The 19412-nt window shown below is 60.5% G+C and overlaps 3 protein-coding genes across 3 annotated transcripts; 2 read left to right on the top strand and 1 right to left on the bottom strand.

Annotated features, from left to right (window-relative positions):
• Positions 1-375: 375 nt before the first annotated feature.
• On the bottom strand, positions 376-5672 carry LOC102114005 (chloride channel protein ClC-Kb). Its single transcript, XM_005528238.3, has 19 exons — positions 5225-5672; positions 5009-5137; positions 4772-4900; positions 4535-4674; positions 4368-4445; positions 4203-4281; positions 4007-4132; positions 3809-3893; positions 3639-3740; positions 3026-3110; positions 2780-2941; positions 2620-2689; positions 2254-2364; positions 1960-2173; positions 1746-1879; positions 1193-1284; positions 1032-1115; positions 825-911; positions 376-576 (listed from the first exon to the last, which is right to left on the bottom strand). The coding sequence occupies exons 1-19, from the start codon at positions 5340-5342 to the stop codon at positions 538-540; spliced, it is 2064 nt and encodes a 687-aa protein (XP_005528295.2). The 5' UTR covers positions 5343-5672; the 3' UTR covers positions 376-537.
• An 84-nt stretch (positions 5673-5756) lies between these two features.
• On the top strand, positions 5757-6894 carry HSPB7 (heat shock protein family B (small) member 7). Its single transcript, XM_005528237.3, has 3 exons — positions 5757-5941; positions 6026-6159; positions 6382-6894. Exons 1-3 carry the CDS (start codon positions 5887-5889, stop codon positions 6565-6567), a joined length of 375 nt encoding a protein of 124 aa, XP_005528294.1. The 5' UTR covers positions 5757-5886; the 3' UTR covers positions 6568-6894.
• Positions 6895-8921: 2027 nt separating this feature from the next.
• ZBTB17 (zinc finger and BTB domain containing 17) lies at positions 8922-18154 on the top strand. Its single transcript, XM_005528373.3, has 17 exons — positions 8922-9043; positions 10162-10264; positions 10691-10802; positions 12503-12709; positions 12865-13053; positions 13295-13453; positions 13528-13638; positions 14014-14252; positions 14344-14486; positions 14920-15220; positions 15444-15531; positions 16019-16135; positions 16213-16333; positions 16480-16610; positions 16689-16904; positions 17600-17689; positions 17780-18154. Exons 4-17 carry the CDS (start codon positions 12505-12507, stop codon positions 18055-18057), a joined length of 2388 nt encoding a protein of 795 aa, XP_005528430.1. The 5' UTR covers positions 8922-9043; positions 10162-10264; positions 10691-10802; positions 12503-12504; the 3' UTR covers positions 18058-18154.
• Positions 18155-19412: the final 1258 nt, after the last annotated feature.

The raw sequence follows: 19412 nt of genomic DNA, 5'->3' as shown, positions 1-19412 counted from the left end.
ACGCCCTGCCCAACCTGCCCTGCCGCGCCTAATTAACCCCCCGGGCTTAATTAGGGCTTTGTTAGCGCCCAAACCCGCTGCGCCCCAGTCCGGGGGTCACCGAAGTGTGGGGGGGGCTCTGCCTCCCTACTCCCCCCGGATTCCGGGGTCCCTAAACACCCACCCCATTATTAATCACAGTAATTAAAATAAGGACAATTATGTGCTGGTAATTTTAGGAGTGGGGCAGAGCGGGGTGGTGCAGAGACTGGGGCACTTCAGCGCGTGTCCTGGGCACTTTTGGGGTGATTTGGGCGGTTTTAAGCGTTGTTGTTGGGTTTGGGATGGGGGCGACTCCCCCCCAGCAGAAACCGGCGGGACTGGAGGAGGAGGAGGAAGCGTTGATGCATTTAATGCAAACAGGCATTTAATGCACAGCAGGCTCTGCTGCAGAAGCGGCGCCCCCAGCCCACACCCCCCTCACCATCTGGGGGGGGTCAGGACACCCCCGTTTCCATGGGGGTGCCCCTGGGGTGGGGCTCCCTGGGGTCCCAAACATCACTTGGGGTCAGCGAGGTCCTCGATCGCTCTCCGCAGCTGGAATAGAGAGGACAGGGGAGGTGGAAGGGGACAGGGGAGGTGGAAGGGGGACAGGGGAGGTGGAAGGGGACAGGGGAGGTGGAAGGGGGACAGGGGAGGTGGAAGGGGGACAGGGGAGGTGGAAGGGGGACAGGGGAGGTGGAAGGGGGACAGGGGAGGTGGAAGGGGGACTCCCCCCCAGTTTTCCCTTCTCCTTTTCCCCCCTTTCCAGTTCCCTTTTTCAGCCCCATTCTCTTCCCTCTCACCTCCGCCCTGCTCACGGCCCCCACCAGCTCCCCAGAGCGGGTGACAAAGACTCGCTGCAGCTTCAGCAGCTGGAAGAGGTGATAGGCCTGGGAAAGGGACACAGGGACACGTGGGGACAGAGCCACCCCCGCCGTGTCCCCTCAGTGTGACACGGGCCCCTCAGTGTGTCCTGGGGGGCTCCCAGGACACGTTTTCCTCCCCCAAACCTGATGCAAGGAGGTCCACGGGGAGAACTGGAGCATGATGGGCTCAATGGTGCAGTCATCCCCGAGCGTCCCCACGGCGGCCAGCTTGAGGAAGGATGTGTTCGTTTTGGGGTGGAAAAGCAGCTTTTTGGGTGTGGTAGGGTACCCCCCACCCCATTTACCTTCTCCCCTTGGGGCGCCTGGGGGTGCTTGTGGCTCTGGAGGAAGGTGACCAGCTGGGACCTGCTGATGGTGCCCACCAGAGTGGGGGACCCTGGAAAGAGGGGACAGTGTGGGGACACCAAGGGGAGGTGCTGGGGACACCAAGGGGACACCCCATGGGGACAGCAGGGTGAGGGTGTGAGGACAGTATAGGGACAGAGTGGGAATATCGAGGGGACAACATGGGGACACCAAAGGGGATGGGGACAGCTCTGGTGCAGTGCAGGGACACCGTGGGGATGGCACAGGAACACTGAGGTGGCACCGTGGCAATACCAAGGGCTCAACATGAGGACGCAGGACAGGCTGGGAGTGTCACAGGACCCCGTGAGAGCGGGGTGGGGACACTGCAGGAGCTCCCCGTAGGGACAGCATGGGCGTGGTGTGGACAGAGCATGGGAATATCTAGTGGGCACTGGGGGGACACCATGGGGACAGCATGAGGAGACACACAAGGGCCACCACAGGGCCAGGGAGTGGTGACAGTGACCCCCCCCAGACCCCACATCCCACCTGTGCTCTCCACCACAGGGTACTCTGCATCGGCAGAGGCGTCCAAGGCCACCAGCACCTCCTGGAAGCCGTCCCCCTTGGCCAAGGCCACCACCCGGCGCTCCATGAACTCCTCCACCACCACTCGGTAGGAGCTGGTGAGCACAAAACCCCCAGATTTCCATCGTTTCCTGGGGAATGCCCGCCAGACGTGGGTTTTGGGGCGGGGGCTCACGCGATGTGCCGGCTGCGGATGGGGGGCAGGTAGGGCAGCTTCTTGACAATGATGGTGGCGTCGTAGAAGGACGGTTGGTTCTTCTGGGTGATGGCGTTGGCCACCATCACGGCCAGCACGGTGGGCAGGACGTGGCCCAGGTGCCCGGTGGCCTCACACACCAGCAGGGCCGTGGACACCGAGTGCGTCACCGAGCCCGAGAACGCGGCTGCGCCTGGCAGGGGCACAGGGGGGTCAGGGGACAGGGTGGGTGTCCCCCTGCCCGTGGGGGTGTCCCCCAGCCCCCAGACTCACCAGCCAGGGCGTAGCCAGCAGGAATAATGGGCCGTGGGGGTCCCTCTGAATGGAGCCCCCGTGGGAAGAGCAGGGCCACCACCTCCCCCATCAGGCGCCCAATGGCTGCTCCTAAAATTGGGGGAGGAGGGAAGGTGGGGAGACCCCAGGGGCCCCCCCAGGAAATGGTGGTAGAGGTAACCCCCCTCCTGCGGGCCTCCCAGAGCTGGGTGTACCCCCAGGCTGGATGTGCCCCCCTCCAGGCCTGGATACCCCCACTCCGAGGGCTGAAGGAACCCCCTGCACCCCTCCCCTGGCTGTCCCTCCCCATGTCCCCCCTCCCCTCCCCTGGCTGTCCCTCCCATGTCCCCCCAGCCCCCTCCTCACCGTAGATGAAGATGGGCATGAAGTACCCGGCTGGCAGGGGCAGGGTGGTGGCCAGGGTCAGCATCCAGAACTGGGGGGGGGCAGCGGACACGGGGGGGTCACCCCATGGGGCCACCACCTTGGGGGGCCCACCCTGACACTGGGGGGGGGACATGGTCACCTTCATGAGCAGGAAGAAGGTCAAGGTGCCATAGATGGTGGCAGAGGGATGGGCCCACTCCTGCCAGAGCCCCCAGGGCTTGGCCACCGCCGAGGCGTTGGGGGCCAGCGAGCCCCACGTGCGGTTGTCGAAGAGGGAGGTGAGATGTTCCTTCATGGTGAGCTGCACGGACGGACAAACGGACACCCTGAGCCCCCGCTGGGAGGTTTTGGGGTCCCCAGGGAGCCCCCACGTGTCCCCACTCACCCTGGAGGCCATGAACTGCCCCAGCCCGGGGGGGAAGGTGACGGAGGCGAGGAGCAGCACCACCAGCACCGTGTACAGGGGTTTGCTGCAGGGGGGACACGGGCGGCTGGGCACGTGGGAACGGACGGACAGACGGACAGGGGGACCCAGGGACAATGGGGTGGGTGGGGTTAGGGGGCATAGCGGGGACATCGGGGTACCCAGGGTCAATGGGGGGGACAGGGTGGCCACCCAGGGTGGATGGAGTGGGGTGAGCAGGGTGTGGGGGGGGATATGGGGACACTTGGGGTGCAGGGAGGGGACACAAGGACACTTGGGATGTGTGGGGTGGATGGAGTGGGTGCACGGATGGCCAGAGGGCACGGGGAGGACGTACGGACACTCAGAGAGGATGGGCAGGGTACGGGGAGGGGACCCAGGGACGGACCCAGGGACGGACCCAGGGACGGACCCAGGGACGGACCCAGGGACAGACCCAGGGACGGACACAGGGACGGACACAGGGACACGCAGACACCCGGGCTGTAGGGAAAGGATGCAGGGACACGCAGAGCGTGCATGGCATGGACACAGAGGGTGCAGACAGACAGATGGACGGACGCCCAGTACGGACTCGGTGGCCAAGAGCTTGGCTGTCAGCCGGTTCTTCCTCACGGCCACCATCAACCAGCGCTGGCAGAAGAGGTAAGCACAGGCCACGAGCCCACAGATGGTCCTGTGAGGAGAGGGCAGGTAGGGCACAGGCAGGGCACAGACAGCACCCCAAAAACGCACCCTCCGTACCCCAAAATCAGGAAAAAGAAGGTCTCCAGGAGGTCAAAGGGAAAATCAATCTTGAGGTCGCTCTTGAAAACAGCAGCGATGGTTTCTGGGAGGGAGGGACAGGAATGAGGGTGTGGGTTTGGGGGTGAGAACCCCAAAAATGCCACGGGGGGAAGGGTAAAGGGGAAGAGGGGGCACATTCTGCCTGCCCTGCCTTGCCTTGATCTCTGTTGAACACGGCCAGGAGCTTGAACATGAAGGCCCCGCAGGTGGCGGCGAAAAAGCCGCGCCAGTAATCCCGCACGGCAAAGTGGGGGGACATCACCTCGATGCTGAAAAGCACCCCTGGAAAAACGGGAAAAGGGATCAGGGCGAGGTTTAGGGGGGCCCAGAGTGGGATTAGGGGGGTCCTCACCGCTGATGGGTGCGCCGAAGACTGAGGCCACCCCTACAGCTTGAGCTGCCACCAGCATCTCGTGCTGCTTGAACTTGTTCTGTAGGGTGAGGAGGATTAAACCCCGGATTTTTTGGGGGTAAAATCAAATCCCTCCATTAATTTTTTTGGGCGTGGCACCCCCACCTCGTACTCCCTCGTGACCGTGGTCCTCATCTTCCCCAGATACGCTGCGGCCATGGCGGAGAGGTGGACATAGGGACCCTGGGGGGGACACGGGGCTGAGCATCCCCCCCAGCCCGGCTCCAGCTGAAACCGCCAGGGGTTTGGGGGCTCAGAAGGGGATCCCTCACCACTTTCCCAAGGAAAACGGTGCTGCCGCACGACAGGGTGCAGGTCAGCCCCACCACCTTGGCTCCGAAGTTCTGGATGGCCAGGTAGTCCTCCAGCAGCACGCCCATCAGGATGGTCTTCAGCTCCGGGATGCCGGAGCCTGGGGTGGAGGGGGCAGGATCCAAATTTGAGGGGTCCCTCGTTTTACCGAGGGGGTATTTTAGGGAGCCAGGGAGGTTGGGGTGCAGCTGGCTCACCTCCGGAGTGCGGGGTGATGCTCTGGGAGAAGCCGGTGGAGAAGGTGGCCAGTGCCGTGGGGTACAGGGTCCACGAGAGGTACTTGAGCACCGCGACATCGCCGATCTCTTGGTACAGCCACATGTGGGCTGGAGCAGAGGTGTCGGGAGGGGAGGTGCAGCCCCCGAAAGCCCCCCTCCATATTCTGGGTGAACCCCCCGACGCCGGTGCAGCCCCCCCGGGCTCCCCTCGTTTACCCGCTTGGAGCCTGGCGACGACGATGTCCGTGGTGAAGCTGATGGTGGCCATGAGGACCCCCAGAATGAAGAGGAAGTACCAATCCTCCCCCACGCGGAACAGCTGCCGCTTCACCCACTCCAAGCACCCTGCGAAGGGGGAAAACAGGGCGCTGACCCCCCCCCCCAAAAAAAACCCCCACCCCCAGACTCCCCCTTTTTGGGTGGGGGTCTCACCTCGGACCCTTCTCCGGGCGGTGGGGCAGGGTCTCCAGCTGTGCTCCGACACCAGCACCCTCTCTTCCTCCCCCTTCTCCTTTTCCCCCCGCAGCCCCTCGGGGACGGGGCGCTCCATCCCAGGCGCGTTTTTGGGTTTTTGGGGTCTGCACCCCCTGACTCGCCCTCCCGCCTGGGCTCCGCTGCCCGACTGAGCTCGCAAACGAGCTCATTAAAAACGACCTTGACGAATCCCACGGACCCGCTCGGGCCGGAGCGAGCCGGGTTTCCTCCCCCCTCCTCCACCCCAATCCCAACGTACATCCCGCGGCGGGGAGGATTTAATAAGTATTTTAATTAATTATCGTGATTATTCCTTAATAATGGGCATTGCATTCCATGGCGTTGAGCTGGGGGGAGCGGGGGGGGGGACGGAGAGGGGAAAAATTTCCACCGTCTCCGGCGCAAGACCTAAATTTAGCCGGTTTTACGAGAGGTCTGGCAGGCGGCCGGGAGCCTTAACGAGGCTTTAAAAAGCTCGTCAAGTCGAAATATCCCGAAATAACCGATCCGGCGTCGCCTTCGCCGGGAGGAGAACGAGGAAGGGGGTCCCGCTCTTCCCCCCGGGGGTCGCAGGAGGTGGCAGGCGGTGGGTGAAGGTGAAATCCTCGCCCTCCGGCACCATGGAGCTTTTCGGGAGCTTTGTCCGGCCCCACGGGGAGACCTTGGGGTTCCCAGGTGAGTTTGGGGCGCACTCAGGGGGTATTCGGGGGGGATCCTCAGCAAGCCGTGGCTGTGACCCCCCCAAACGCTGTCGGGCAGCTCGCCCCGGTAACACGGGCGTGGTGAAGACCCTGGGGAACACCTATCAGTTCACGGTGGATGTCAGCGACTTCGCGCCCGAGGACATCATCGTCACCACCTCCAACAACCAGATCGAGGTGCACGCAGAGAAGGTGGGTGCTCCCTGCTCACCCCGAAAGCGGGGGACCCCAAAATCCTCCCCGGGGGATGCGGGGACCACCCAGATCCCGCCCAGTTCCCAAACAGCTGCGGCCGCAACCCCAGCGGCGTTTAATTCACCGTTAATTAACGGGGACCGCAGGGAATAATGAGTCCCTATTCCGCTCGCACCCCAAAAATCGCCTCTTTTCACCCATTTTTTTTTTCTCTCCCAGCTGGCCACGGATGGCACCGTCATGAACACCTTCACCCACAAGTGCCAGCTGCCCGAAGATGTGGACCCCACGTCCGTGTCCTCCTCGCTGGGGGATAACGGGATGCTGACGATCCGGGCTCAGCGCCGGCCGGCCAAGCACTCGGAGCACGTCCAGCAGACGTTCCGGACTGAGATCAAGATCTGAGGGCTCGGGGGGCTCCTTTCCCCCTCCCCAGCACCCCCCATTTCCCTCCCTCGCTAATTAAATGGGTGATTTCGGAATGAGGTGGGATATGGGGTAGGGAATGGGAACGCTCCCTCCGCAGTGGGGTCAGACCTGCGGTGATCGTGTTCCGTCACCCACCGGAGAAATTCCGGACGGGAGTCCCAGCTCCGGCAATTTTTAGCTGGCGCGTGTTGAGGGGTGAGATCCAGCGTGCCAAGAATCCTGCCGGGAGCCAGCTTCCCTTCCCAACCCTCCGCCAGAGCCTGTCTTTGTATATAGAGCTTGGGATAAATTATTGGCAACGTCTGACTGCCGCCTTCTCCGTTTTGTTGGGTTTTTTTATATTTCCTTGATGCTTTACCCACCAGAAGGGGTGTGTGTTCAGACCCCAGGGGTGTCTCGGAAAGGGATATTCTGCCATCCCGACAGAATCCCGCACCAGGAGCCGCTCGGGCGCCCGCTGCCCTGTTTATTTCCAGCCCGGGGTGACTCATTTCTTCCCGAAGCTCTATTTCTGAGCCATCCCCTCAGCTGTCCGGCTGCCGACCCACCTGGAAGGGCACCAAACCCTCCTCCCCTCGCCCACCCTCACCCAGCAGCGCCCTGGGGATGGCACAAGCCGGGATGACTGCCCCAAAGCCGAAGGTTTCTCCTCGGGGAAGGGCAGAACCTCCTTGCAGGCTCGGCTCGGTGTGTGCACCCACAACAGCGAGTGCCGGCCGCCTGTTTATGGCTACACACGGCTGGTGTGGCCGTGCCCGAGCCACTCGTGACTGCAATCAGAGATCTGGCAGCGTCCCAGGCTCGGCTGCGGGCACTCAGGGCGCTGTCCCCGCAGGAGGAAGGGTTAAAAGCGGAGCTGCTGCGGGCACTCAGGGCGCTGTCCCCGCAGGAGGAAGGGTTAAAAGCGGAGCTGCTGCGGGCACTCAGGGCGCTGTCCCCGCAGGAGGAAGGGTTAAAAGCGGAGCTGCTCCGGGCAGGAAAAGGCTCGGGAAGTTCGCTGCCCTCGGGCCCCGGCGCTGGGCCGCGAACGCCGCCCCGGCAGCGCCGGGCGCTGGTTGCCATCTAGCGGCCCTCGCCCAGGGAGATGCGGATAAAAGGAGGAAGAAAATGGGAATAAACGCCGGGGAAAGGGCGATTCCATCACTGTTTTTTCTCGTTTTCTTCCTCCTATTTCTGCCCACATCGCTTTCGCACAGGGGAGATGTGGAAGTTGGCCCTTAAGCCCAGCACCAAACACACCCCACAGGAGCTCGTTTGTGGCAGGAAAGCTGGGGAAAAATAAAAACACTTTTTTTTGGGACATGTTTAATTCTATCAACGATCTGGTTGACGGGATCGAGGGTATCCTTATGACCCATAAGGATACAAACTTTTTTCACTTATTTATACATTTTCAGCAAACAAATAAATTAACGTTCACTGGTTCTAAGGCACATAACACTCTTTAATATTTAGCATTCTATCCTCTGTTGGTCATTGATTTCTGCAGTCCTGTTATCATCTTTTCCTCGGACAGGGAATCTCCAGCTTTCCAGGCTTTAATCTTCTCTGTATTTTCTGGTTACTCCAATGTCCTTGAAGTGCCATAAATTTAACATCCCAGATATCCAATCTTTGGCTTTATTGAAGCTTGTCAGGGTTAGTTGTAACAAACTTAATGTTTTGGTGATTTAATCATCCGAGTAACAAGTCTGTGCAGAAACTTAACTAACACTGGCCAAAAGTGGGTGCTGTTTACAATTAATTAAATCAACTAATTAAAAGTTAGTTAGGAAAGTTGCATTATTTCCCTACAACGGGAACCTTTTCCCTGCAGAAGGATGGAACCAAGGAAACAAATGATAGACAAGGAGGAACGGCACCGAGCTGTGGCAAGGGAGGTTTATATTAAACATAGGGAAAATTCCTTCATGGAGCGGGTGGTCAGGCACTGGGACAGTGATGGAATCGCCACATCGGCGGTGTTTAAACAAGGGTGATGTGTCGGATTGGGAACGTGCTTAGCGAGGAACACGGCGGTGGCACGAGCACCTTCACCCCTCACGGTTCCCCCCTGTCCCTCCTCCCGGTTCCCCCCGGTCCCTCACGGCTGCCCCCGGTCCCTCCTCACGATTCCCCCCGGTCCCTCCTCACCGCTCCCCCGGTCCCTCCTCACGGCTCCCCCCGGTCCCTCCTCACCGCTCCCCCGGTCCCTCCTCACGGTTCCCCCCGGTCCCTCACGGCTCCCCCGGTCCCTCAGCACCGCCCCCACACTGTCATGGCGGCCCCTCTGCGGCGGGAAGGGGCGGGAAGGTGACCGCCCCCGCCGCGCATGCGCACTGACGCCGCCACTCGGCGGGACGGGGCGACGCCGCTTCCGCCCGGTGCCAAGATGGCGGCGCCCTTTGTCTGGTCGGTGTCACGGTGAGGGCCGCGGGCTGCGGATGAGGCCCCGCCGGGCCCGGCATGGCAGGTGCGGCGCGGGGGCCCCGGGAGAGCGCTGGAGGGGCTAAGGGAGAAGGCCCAGTAGGACACGGGCGCCGGGAGGGGAGGAGGCTGCGGCCCGGCTCGCTGGCTGTGGGGTAACGGAGCCGGTTTGGGGGTCACCCCGGTGCGCGGCCCCCGGTTCTTTGAGGGCAGGCTGCGGAGGGGCGGGCCGTGGGAAACGGGGTGCTGCCGGCTGTCGTGAGGGGAACGGCGGCTTGTCGCGGTAGGAATGAGGGGCTGCGGGGTATCGTCAGGGTTTGTTGGCTGCTGTGAGCGGGGCGGGGGGCTCCTGCTTGTCTTGAGGGGAACGGGGTGCTCGTGGCTGCCGTGAGGGCAGCGGGGGGCTCCTCCTGCCGCCCCTCCCCGGTGTCCCTGTCCGCTCCGGGACGCGCCCCAGCCCGTGTCCCCGGCCGGGGACATCACCGTCCCTCGGGCCACCCGAACACCCTCCCCATGGCCGGGAACGGCGGCCACAGCCCCGAGCCAGCGCCAGCCGCATCCCCGCACCTCAGGGACGGCGAAAACCGCAAGGAAAACGGCGTTTTCCCTTGTTGTGGCGTTTTGGCGAGGTGACAGCCCCTCCTGGCTGTCCCTGCCCTCTGCGGCTGGGCACGGGGGACACATTTCCCGGAGCAGCCGTATTTCCTTAGCTCCGTTTCTGCGTCAGAGGCTTCTCCCGAGATGCCGGCCCTCGGCCAGCATTCCAAAGGGGGTTTTTCCCAGAGGAGACAAGGGTTTGTCATCCCTGGGCGCTGCAGACACAGGAAGGGTTTCAGGGCAGATCTCAGGCTCAGGTGATGTCCTGGTGTCCAGAGCAGCAGCAGCACATCCATAGGCCTGAAATCCAGATAACCGAGGCATCTTTAGGATGTCTGTTCCCCGTGGGACATCCAGGATGTCCCTCTCCTCGTGTCTTTCTCGTTTTATTTCCTTTTCACCACATTTTTTCCTCTTTGTGGTCATTTCCCCTCTCACAGCTCCCCTTCCGCTTCCCACCATGGGCTCTGCAGCCCTTCCCTTTTCCACGGTCCATATTATTATTATATGGAGCTACTCCACTCAGATCAGCTCTAAACTTCATTTTTTTCATGGAAAACATTGCAGGATCCGTTCCTGGAAATGAGGACAGACCCCAGTGGGCAGAGGCAGCGAGGGTTGGGGCCGCGTTGTTCCCCGAGCTGACGCACGAGGCGAGAGATGACAGTGGGTAGGAAACAAACCCCCTCTTCCCTTTCATCTTCCCAGGAGGGATGGCTGGATGCTGACAGCCTTGAAAGACAATGTTTAAATCACTGGTTTTTCTAATTTAAGGAGTTTTGGGGGTTTTAATAGGTTCATGTGGCAGGGAAGGGGAGAAGTAATGTTGCTAATTAGCAAGAGCACTTAGCAGAGCTCATGTGGGAAGCTCCCTGGGACTGCAGCTGTGTGGTGGGCGTGGGTGGGCTCATAATGAACTTCTCTATGATTAATTGGATAAGGAGAGACTCAACAGGCTCGTCAGGGAGAGGTCGGGAGGGGAATCGTCTCCCCTGAGGGGAAATCAGAGGGTGCCCAGTCCTGCATCAGTGATTTTGCACCGTCAGCACCCAAGACTGGAGGTTTAAAATTGTGGTTTTCATCCCTTTTTTCCCAGGATGGCTGTGTAGAGACTGACCCGAACATCTGGAAAGGGGAAATCTCTGGAGGAGAGACACAACCTTCTGGCCCTCCATCCTCTGGAGATCTCTGCTCGTCACAGCGCAGCGGTGAGCTCCAGTCCTTGGGGTTGGCTCCAGGTGTTTGGGAGTGCTAAACCTCAGAGTCAGGGATTTTAGTGGCTAAAGGTGACATTGGCTGCTGGGTGTGGGTATGGAGAGCTCACCCAAGCCTCTCCTCTCCCTGCTGCGCTTCCAAGGGGGCTGGAATGTGACATTGTGGAAGAGACTACAGAAAATAGGAAGGTTTTTGGGGAGGAGTTGAGTTTCCTGGATTTTTACTTCCTGCTCAAAGCTGGGGAGCAAAGCTGACACAAATCCAATCCTGGAGCATGAAAAAAATCATCATTCAGATGCAAAGTGCCTCCCACAAATTCCCCAAAATACCCTTTTAGTGCATCAAACTGTCAAGATTCCTCAGGTTCTGCTGCACAGAGCTCTCTGAGCATGGAACACAGCCTTGTTTACCCTGTGGGGAAAATGCTCCCCCTTTTCTCCAGAGCTTTACAAACCACACTGGGCTGTGCTGTGCAGTATTTTGACCCGAGCACTGCTTTTCCTGGCTGTTAGGGATGTATTTTGGGACAGGCTGGAGGGGTTTGGAGAGCTGGGGGAAAGTCAGGGCAGGGAGCTGCAATGACAAAATGGAGTGTAACTTCTCTGTGTGCAAGATCTGATGCTGTCAGAGAGGTCCTGGCCTCTCATCCACACCAGGAATGCCTGTGGCAGCTGAATGAATCCCTGGGAGGAAGATCCTTCCCCGAGTGTTGCTGGCACCCACAGCTGACAGGAGGAGGCTCCCTCTGCCCACTTATCACTGGAAGGAACAGGAGCTGGAAGTGCCTGGTGTTGTAGATCCAAACCTCTCGCTTTTTCCTGACTGGAAAGGCCTGGTTTAAGAGGTGGTGACGTGGAAAAACAACTTCCATGGGCTGGAAACTTTCAGAGACACCGAGCATGGAATCCAAGAGTGTTTCCCCAGCTGTGACCTTCCTGCTCCAGCATCCAGAGCTTTAGGGACTTCCTGCATGAACAATAACTGGATAGTCCCCGTTTCCTTTCTCCTCTCTCCTGCCAATCCCTTGAAACAATCCCTTCAGCACCGGCATCATTCTTGGAAGACAAAGCCAAGTGAAAACCCTTCATTCACCCTATGGATGCAGCTCAGGAGGAAATCCACAGTGTGGCACTTTACTGACAAGGACCTGATGGAAAACTGGGGTTGTGCTGTGTTTCCAGCAATTTGCAGCATTCCTTAGGCAGAGCTGTGCTCCAGGCATGGAGAACCCCCTCCAAACACATAATGAAGTGTAAAAATTCCTCGGTATCGTGACATGAGCAGCTGGAAAGAGCAGGAGCTGGAAGGTTTGGATGAACACTTCCATGTTGCCTTGGCAGGAGCTGTGACACAGAGGAGGGACGATGGCACTTGTGTCTGCAGAGGTGACAAGGCTCCAGCTCGCTGCTTGGGCCAGCTGCGGGCAGTAGCTGTGTTCTGAGTACTGCCAGGGTGGCTAAAAACCATCCTGGCTGTTCCATCAACTCTTTCTAGCCCTGTGGTGGTGTCGTGGCTGTCCTAGGAGAGGGTTTGGGGTTGGATTTAGCCAGGAGAGGAGCTAAAATTCACCTTTTTGGGCCATTTTTTTAACCACGAGGGCAGTCAGGTCATGTTTTGTGATCTCTCCTCCACGACCCTTTCAGTTTCACCATCCAGCTCACCCCCAATCCCGGTTTTTTTTCCCTCCCCACAGCCATGGATTTCCCACAGCACAGCCAGCAGGTGCTGGAGCAGCTGAACCAGCAGCGGCAGCTGGGGCTGCTCTGTGACTGCACCTTCGTGGTGGACGGCATCGACTTCAAGGCGCACAAGGCCGTGCTGGCCGCCTGCAGCGACTACTTCCGCATGCTCTTCGTGGACCAGAAGGACGTGGTGCACCTGGACATCAGCAACGCTGCAGGTAGGCCTCCAGTTTTCATCCAGGATCCCTCTCAGCTCCTTAAACATCGTTCCCTGGCCAGGCTTCGAGGGAGGCTCCTCAGCTGTTTTTGAATGTTTCAGAATGGAAGAGTGAGGGGTGAGGGCTGATTTCTGCTTGTGTCACCTCCACTGCAGGCCTGGGCCAGGTTCTGGAGTTCATGTACACAGCTAAGCTGAGCCTGAGCCCTGACAACGTGGAGGATGTGCTGGCCGTGGCAGGTTTCCTGCAGATGCAGGAGATCGTCAGCGCTTGCAACGCGCTCAAATCTCTCTCTGTGCCCCCAGAAAATCCCCCTGGGACGAACCAGCAGCCCCTCGACATCGGTACGTACCCTCCTGGCTTCCCCTCACCCAGGCAAAGTCAAGATTTATCCACTTAGGCTCCATGCAGTCCAAAATGTATCCACTCAGGCTCCTTGGCCACGTTGCAAACCCAGTTCCTGGATGGGGTTTGATCCTCTTGGGCAGCACCAGCAGTTAAAAAATGGCTGCTTCTGGGAATTTTGTGGGATTTGGGAATCCTCCTGGCAGCAGCAGCTGGATGGCTTCGCCTGTTCCCTCACAGGAGCCGACAAGGCCGATGACAAGGCTCTGGTGGTGGCAGAAGCTCAGGGGGAGCCTGACAAAGCCGAAGCGGCGGCTCCCAGCACCGAGGGGAAGGAGGAGAAGCCTGAGGCCACGGCACAGCCCAAGGTGCCTGCGGAGCAGCCGGCTGCCCAGGAAGGTAAAGCACCGAGGGGTGACACCCTGGGTCCTGCTGTCACCCCCAGAGCTGTCCTGACACTCCGGTGCTCGCAGGTGCTGCCATCCAGGAGGGTCCCAAAGCCGACGTTCCTGGGCTCCCGCAGCCCCTGGAGAGCACGGGGGGCAGCGGCAGCCCCGGCGCCACGGACACCGCCAGGACAGGAGGTGTGTGGGGCAGCGGGGCTGGGACAGAGCTGGGCACAGCTTGAGCCCTGCTTTTCTGTGGAATTCACTGTGTGAGTGTGAGCTTTTGTGAGGCACGGATCCTCTGGGAACAGTTTTCATGGAGCTTAGTGAGGAGAGTTGGGAAGTTCTGCTCTGCCTGCACAGGCTTTGGGAATTTAGGGCTAATCACCTGCAAATTCAAAGTGATTCCAGGCAAAGGTGATGGTGGTTGAGCTTCCAGCTTAGATGTTTCTGTGGTTTCCCTGGGGAGGGGGGTGTCTAATCCGAGTCTCCTTGGGTTAGGAAATGCAGGAGGGTTTGTGCCTCTGCTGCTGCCCCCAAATTTGAGCGTCCCCATTTTGTACCATCCTGCAGAGATGAAGCCGGAGAGGAGGGAGGAAGAGGGGGAGATGATAGTGGAGGAGGAAGACGAGGGTAAAATCCCCGAAGAGGAGCCTGTCCAGCTGGAGAACGGGGAAAACGCTGAGGATAACGAGTCGGGAAGCACGGACTCCGGGCAGGAGAACTCGGGGGAGCCGCGCCTGCTGCGCTCCGGCACCTACAGCGACCGCACCGAGTCCAAGGCCTACGGCTCCGTCACACACAAGTGCGAGGTGAGGCCAGCTGGGCTCCTGGGCAGCACCTGCCGGTGCCACCGGGTGCCTCGGGGACAGCGGGGTGACAGTGCTGCCCCTCCATTCCTAGGACTGCGGGAAGGAGTTCACCCACACCGGGAACTTCAAGCGGCACATCCGGATCCACACCGGAGAGAAGCCCTTCTCGTGCAGGGAGTGCAACAAGGCCTTCTCTGACCCCGCTGCCTGCAAGGCCCACGAGAAGACACACAGGTAGGGGTGGAGCCAGGGAAAGATGCCTGGAAAATGTGGGGTTTGCTGGGAATGGTCCCATCTTCTGGAAATCCGCCAGTGTGTTGGGGTGTCCGGGAGGAGATTTGTCTTTCTGCCTCTGTCATAGTCACAGAATAGTCCAGGGTTGGAAGGGATCCACAAGGATCAAGTCCAGCTGCTGGCCCTGCACAGACACCATCAGAATCCCATGCTGTGTCTGAGCATTGTCCAAATCGTTCTTCCCTTTTCGTGTTGTTTTGTGGACTCCCCATCCCTGCACGTGTTGAGGGTTGGATGGGGCTTGGAGCAACCTGCTTTTGTAGCAGGTGGGCTTTGGTGGAAGCAGAGTGGCTTGGAGGTGTCTCCCAAGCCATCCCCTGATTTCTGTGGGGGTGCTCCCGCTGCTGGCTGTGACGTTCCCTCCTCACCGCAGCCCGCTGAAGCCGTACGGCTGCGAGGAGTGCGGGAAGAGCTACCGGCTCATCAGCCTGCTGAACCTGCACAAGAAGCGGCACACGGGCGAGGCCCGCTACCGCTGCGAGGACTGCGGCAAGCTCTTCACCACCTCGGGCAACCTGAAGCGGCACCAGCTGGTGCACAGCGGGGAGAAGCCCTACCAGTGCGACTACTGCGGGCGCTCCTTCTCCGACCCCACGTCCAAGATGCGCCACCTGGAGACGCACGACACCGACAAGGAGCACAAGTGTCCCCACTGCGACAAGAAGTTCAACCAGGTGCGCTGGGGAGCGGGGAAGCTGAGGCCTGTGTGCTCCTGGAAGGGAGATCTGTGCCTGGGATACGGTTTGGGTGTCTTGGAGCTCGGAAGGGGTGGTTTGTCCATAGGGTGAAGCTTGGAGGTCCCAGAGGCCGCTCCAAAAGGGATCCACGGGGATTTGGGTTGCTCTGAAGGAAGACAAGGTGGTTTGGGGCTCTCTCCATCCTGTTCTCCATCCCCAGGTGGGGAATTTGAAGGCTCACCTGAAGATCCACATCGCAGATGGGCCCCTGAAGTGCCGGGAGTGCGGGAAGCAGTTCACCACGTCGGGTAAGACAGGGGAGCGGGGCTGAGAGGCTGAATGACGGGACTTGGATGCTCTGGGGGGAGCAGGGAGTATTCTGGGGCTGGATCAGAGCCAGAGGAAGGATTTCATCCCGGCTTTACAGTGCCACAGTTGTGCTGCATGAATTCCTGGTTTTCCCCATGGAGTCACACCCCGGAGTGGAGCTCCTCATCCAAATGCTGGAGATGGGGATGTCTCCTCCCATCTTCTCCCAACCTTCTGCAGAGCCAGAGGGTTGGAATGATCCCGGTGGAGTCTTTTGATCCCCTCAAACACTGGGTGCTTGTCCCGGCTGTCTCCAGTTCCACGTTACTGCCTGATCCCAGGCAAGGTGCAGCCAACTTCCCTTGATCCCTGCGCAGTCCCTGCTCCCTGAACAGCACCAGCCTTTCCCCAGGGAGCTCCTGGGGCTCTGCCAAGGAGGAGAAGGGGGAGGAGGGTGCGGTGTCCTTCAGCCTGCCCTGCTCCCAGGCAACCTGAAGCGGCACCTGCGGATCCACAGCGGGGAGAAGCCGTACGTGTGCGTGCACTGCCAGCGCCAGTTCGCCGACCCGGGCGCGCTCCAGCGCCACGTCCGCATCCACACCGGTACGGACACGCTCCTGCTTCCCGAGGGGCCCTGCTTCCCTCAGCCTCCCCTCCCACCTTCTCCTGCGTCTCCCCAGGAGAGAAGCCGTGCCAGTGCTTGATCTGCGGGAAAGCCTTCACCCAGGCCAGCTCCCTCATCGCCCACGTGCGCCAGCACACCGGGGAGAAGCCCTACGTGTGCGAGCGGTGCGGGAAGAGGTGAGGATTCCCCTTGGGAATAGCGGGAGGGGCGCTTGGGTGGGGTGGGAGTACCGGGGGGCACCTCCGCTCGCCCTCCGCAGCCGGGTGCCGTGCTCTGGAGGGTGAATCCTCGGGCTGTGGTGACCCTGGCGTCATTCCCAAAGGTTTGTCCAGTCGAGCCAGCTGGCCAACCACATCCGTCACCACGACAACATCCGGCCCCACAAATGCACCGTCTGCAACAAAGCCTTCGTCAACGTGGGCGACCTGTCCAAGCACATCATCATCCACACGGGTGGGTACCCCCCGGAGCCCCTCACCGCCCCCGGCTGTCCCCCCCTCACCCACCGCCCCTTCTCTGTGCTCTGCCCAGGGGAGAAGCCGTTCCTGTGCGACAAGTGCGGGCGCGGCTTCAACCGCGTGGACAACCTGCGCTCCCACGTGAAGACTGTGCACCAGGGCAAGGCCGGCATCAAAATCCTGGAGCCCGAGGAAGGCGACGAGGTCAACATCGTCACGGTGGCCTCCGATGACATGGTGACATTGGCCACCGAGGCGCTGGCTGCCACCGCTGTCACGCAGCTCACAGGTAACGGCGTTCCCAAACGGAGTTCATCCCTGGGGGCAGCTTGGGAGCCATCCAAAAGGGAGAGTTAGCAGTGGGGTGTAGCTGGGAGGTCCTGGAGTTGTCCTGAAATGGGAATTTATCCATAGGGAGCAGCTGGTTCGTCCCAGAGTTGTCCCCAGAGGGAGATTCATTTATGGGGGTTCAGCTTAGGCGACTCGGGAGTCATCCCAAAAGGGAAATTTACCCATGGGAATGCAGCTTGAGGGTCCTGAAAAGGAGGTTTAGCCATGGGCAACAGCTTGGAGGTCCCAGGTGCCATCCCAAAAGGGAGATTTTACCCCTGGCGAGGAGATTGGATGTTCCATGAGCCACCCCAAAAGGAAAATGTATCTGAATATATCTGAATATATCTGAAGGGGCCCGAAGCTGTCCTGAAAGTGAGGTTAATTTATGGGGGTGCAACTTAGAGGTCCCAGGAGCCACCCTAAAAGGGAAGCTTATCCATGGGATGTCCCCCAGTGTCCCTGTCCTCCAATGTCCCTGTCCCCCAATGTCCCCATTTCCCCCAATGTCCCCATTCCCCCCAGTGTCTCCATTCCCCCCAGTGTCCCTGTCCCCCAATGTCCCCATTCCCCCCAATGTCCCCATTCCCCCCAGTGTCCCTGTCCCCCCAGTGCTGCTGTCTCCCCAATGTCCTGTGGCTGCTGTCCCCACAGTGGTGCCGGTGGCGGCCGCGGTGACGGCGGATGAGACGGAGGCGCTCAAGGCCGAGATCACCAAGGCGGTGAAGCAGGTGCAGGAGGCAGGTGAGAGCGGGGATCCGGGGCTGCCTCCTCCCGTCCCCCCAGCCCGGCGCCTCCTCCATTCCCGCCTGCTTTTCCCTGTCCCCGCTGCAGACCCCAACACGCAGATCCTTTACGCCTGCGATTCCTGCGGGGAGAAGTTCCTGGACGCCAGCAGCCTGGCGCAGCACGTGCGCATCCACACGGCCCAGGCGCTCGTCATGTTCCAGGCGGAGCCCGACTTCTACCAGCCGTACGGCGCGGCGGGCTGGCCGGCAGAGCAGGTCATCCCCAGCGGGGAGCTCCTCTTCCGCCCCCGCGATGGCCCCGAGCCGCCCCCCGCCCCTGCCCCCGCGCCCCCGGCCGAGGGCCCGCCCCCGCCCCCCGAGTGAGCCCAGCCCCGCACAGCCTTTATTTAACAGCTCGCAAAGCGTGTAAAAAGTGTATTTCTGCGAGGAGAGAGATGGAATAAAATGCGGTATTTTGTAAGGGTCGGTGCTCAGGGAGGGGGGAGCTCGCCGTGGCTTCTCCCCCCGTGGGTGTTTGGGGCTCCTGCAGGGCTGGAGCGCGGGGAGGAGGGGCTGAATCCTGCGGTGCTGCGCCCTCAGAGCCTCGCAGGGCGGGGAGACGCACGGACGCGGCGCCAGGGGCACAGCCAGCCAGGACCCGTGTCTGTCCACGCGTGTGCCCACCCCTGCCACCGTCCGTGTGTCCGTCTGTCCTCAGCCCTGCAGCCTGCAGGGATCGGAGGGTTCAGGACAGGCGGACACACGGACAGGGCCGTGGCTGGTTGGGCAGATGGACAGACAGACGGAGGGCTGGACACACAGATGGTGGGACAGGCAGACAGGGACATGTTCCATGGCTGGTGACATTCACAGCCAGACAGAGGGACCGTTGCATGTCCAGCTGTCAGTCCAGCTGGACACAGGCACTGCCTGTCCCGCCGGACACTGTACGTGCAGCCAGACAGGTGGACAGACACCGGCCCACCCCCGACCTTCCTCCTCCACAGATTAATAAATGTCCCTCTCCAAAAATCACTTTTTTCACACCCTTACCCCATCCAGCTCATGCCCCGCCCCCATCCCCTCATGCCCCGCCCCATCCCCTCATGCCCCGCCCCCATGCCCCACCCCACTCGTGCCCCGCCCCCAACCTTCCTCCTCCAAACAGGAGCATAAATGCCCCAAAAATGCACTTTTTGTCCCCAAGGCCCCGTCCAAAAAATCAGCGATTTCACACCCCTCTCACACCCCATCTCCACAGATTAATAAATGTCTCTCTCCAAAAAATCAGCGATTTCACACCCTGACCCAACCCCACTCATGCCCCGCCCATCCCCCCATGCCCCACCCACCTCACTCATGCCCTGCCCCTTCACGCCCCGCCCATCCCCCTATGCCCCGCCCATCCCACTCATGCCCCGCCCTCCCTTGATCCTCCTCCACACATGAGCATAAATGCCCCAAAAATGCCATTTATTGTCTGCTAGGTCCCGTCCAAAAATCTGCGATTTCACCCCCCCGACACACCCCTGCCCCACCCCCGACCTGCCTGCTCCACAGATTAATAAATGTCCCTCTCCAAAAATCGGTGATTTCACACCCCTGCCCCGCCCCATTCCCCACTGTCCATAAATTTGGAGTTGGGATAGGGCTGGACCCTTCCCCAGTTCCCACAGCCTGGCTGGACACAGGGATGGGGCCGGACAGACGGACACAGGGCTGTGGGGCAGGGCAGGGGT

The sequence above is a fragment of the Pseudopodoces humilis genome, chromosome 24 (assembly GCF_049639895.1).
Source record: "Pseudopodoces humilis isolate 2021_Gansu_Grassland_sample_001 chromosome 24, ASM4963989v1, whole genome shotgun sequence".
NCBI classification, from domain to species: Eukaryota; Metazoa; Chordata; class Aves; order Passeriformes; family Paridae; genus Pseudopodoces; species Pseudopodoces humilis.
The sequence above is the reverse complement of the archived record's forward strand: the minus strand, read 5'-3'. Positions and strand labels throughout refer to the sequence as shown.

What these genes read in the sequence shown, in the direction of transcription:
- ZBTB17 (XM_005528373.3), top strand. Translation starts at nt 12,505, where the DNA reads ATGGATTTCCCACAGCACAGCCAGCAGGTGCTGGAGCAGCTGAACCAG. An exon ending in GGACACCGCCAGGACAGGAG is followed by an intron (nt 13,639 to 14,013) that starts GTGTGTGGGGCA and finishes ACCATCCTGCAG; the next exon opens with AGATGAAGCCGGAGAGGAGG. An exon ending in GCGACAAGAAGTTCAACCAG is followed by an intron (nt 15,221 to 15,443) that starts GTGCGCTGGGGA and finishes CTCCATCCCCAG; the next exon opens with GTGGGGAATTTGAAGGCTCA.
- LOC102114005 (XM_005528238.3), bottom strand. Translation starts at nt 5,342, where the DNA reads ATGGAGCGCCCCGTCCCCGAGGGGCTGCGGGGGGAAAAGGAGAAGGGG. An exon ending in TGCTGGCTACGCCCTGGCTG is followed by an intron (nt 2,174 to 2,253) that starts GTGAGTCTGGGG and finishes TGCCCCTGCCAG; the next exon opens with GCGCAGCCGCGTTCTCGGGC. An exon ending in ATCCGCAGCCGGCACATCGC is followed by an intron (nt 1,880 to 1,959) that starts GTGAGCCCCCGC and finishes TGTGCTCACCAG; the next exon opens with CTCCTACCGAGTGGTGGTGG.
- HSPB7 (XM_005528237.3), top strand. Translation starts at nt 5,887, where the DNA reads ATGGAGCTTTTCGGGAGCTTTGTCCGGCCCCACGGGGAGACCTTGGGG. An exon ending in GGAGACCTTGGGGTTCCCAG is followed by an intron (nt 5,942 to 6,025) that starts GTGAGTTTGGGG and finishes GCTGTCGGGCAG; the next exon opens with CTCGCCCCGGTAACACGGGC. An exon ending in TCGAGGTGCACGCAGAGAAG is followed by an intron (nt 6,160 to 6,381) that starts GTGGGTGCTCCC and finishes TTTCTCTCCCAG; the next exon opens with CTGGCCACGGATGGCACCGT.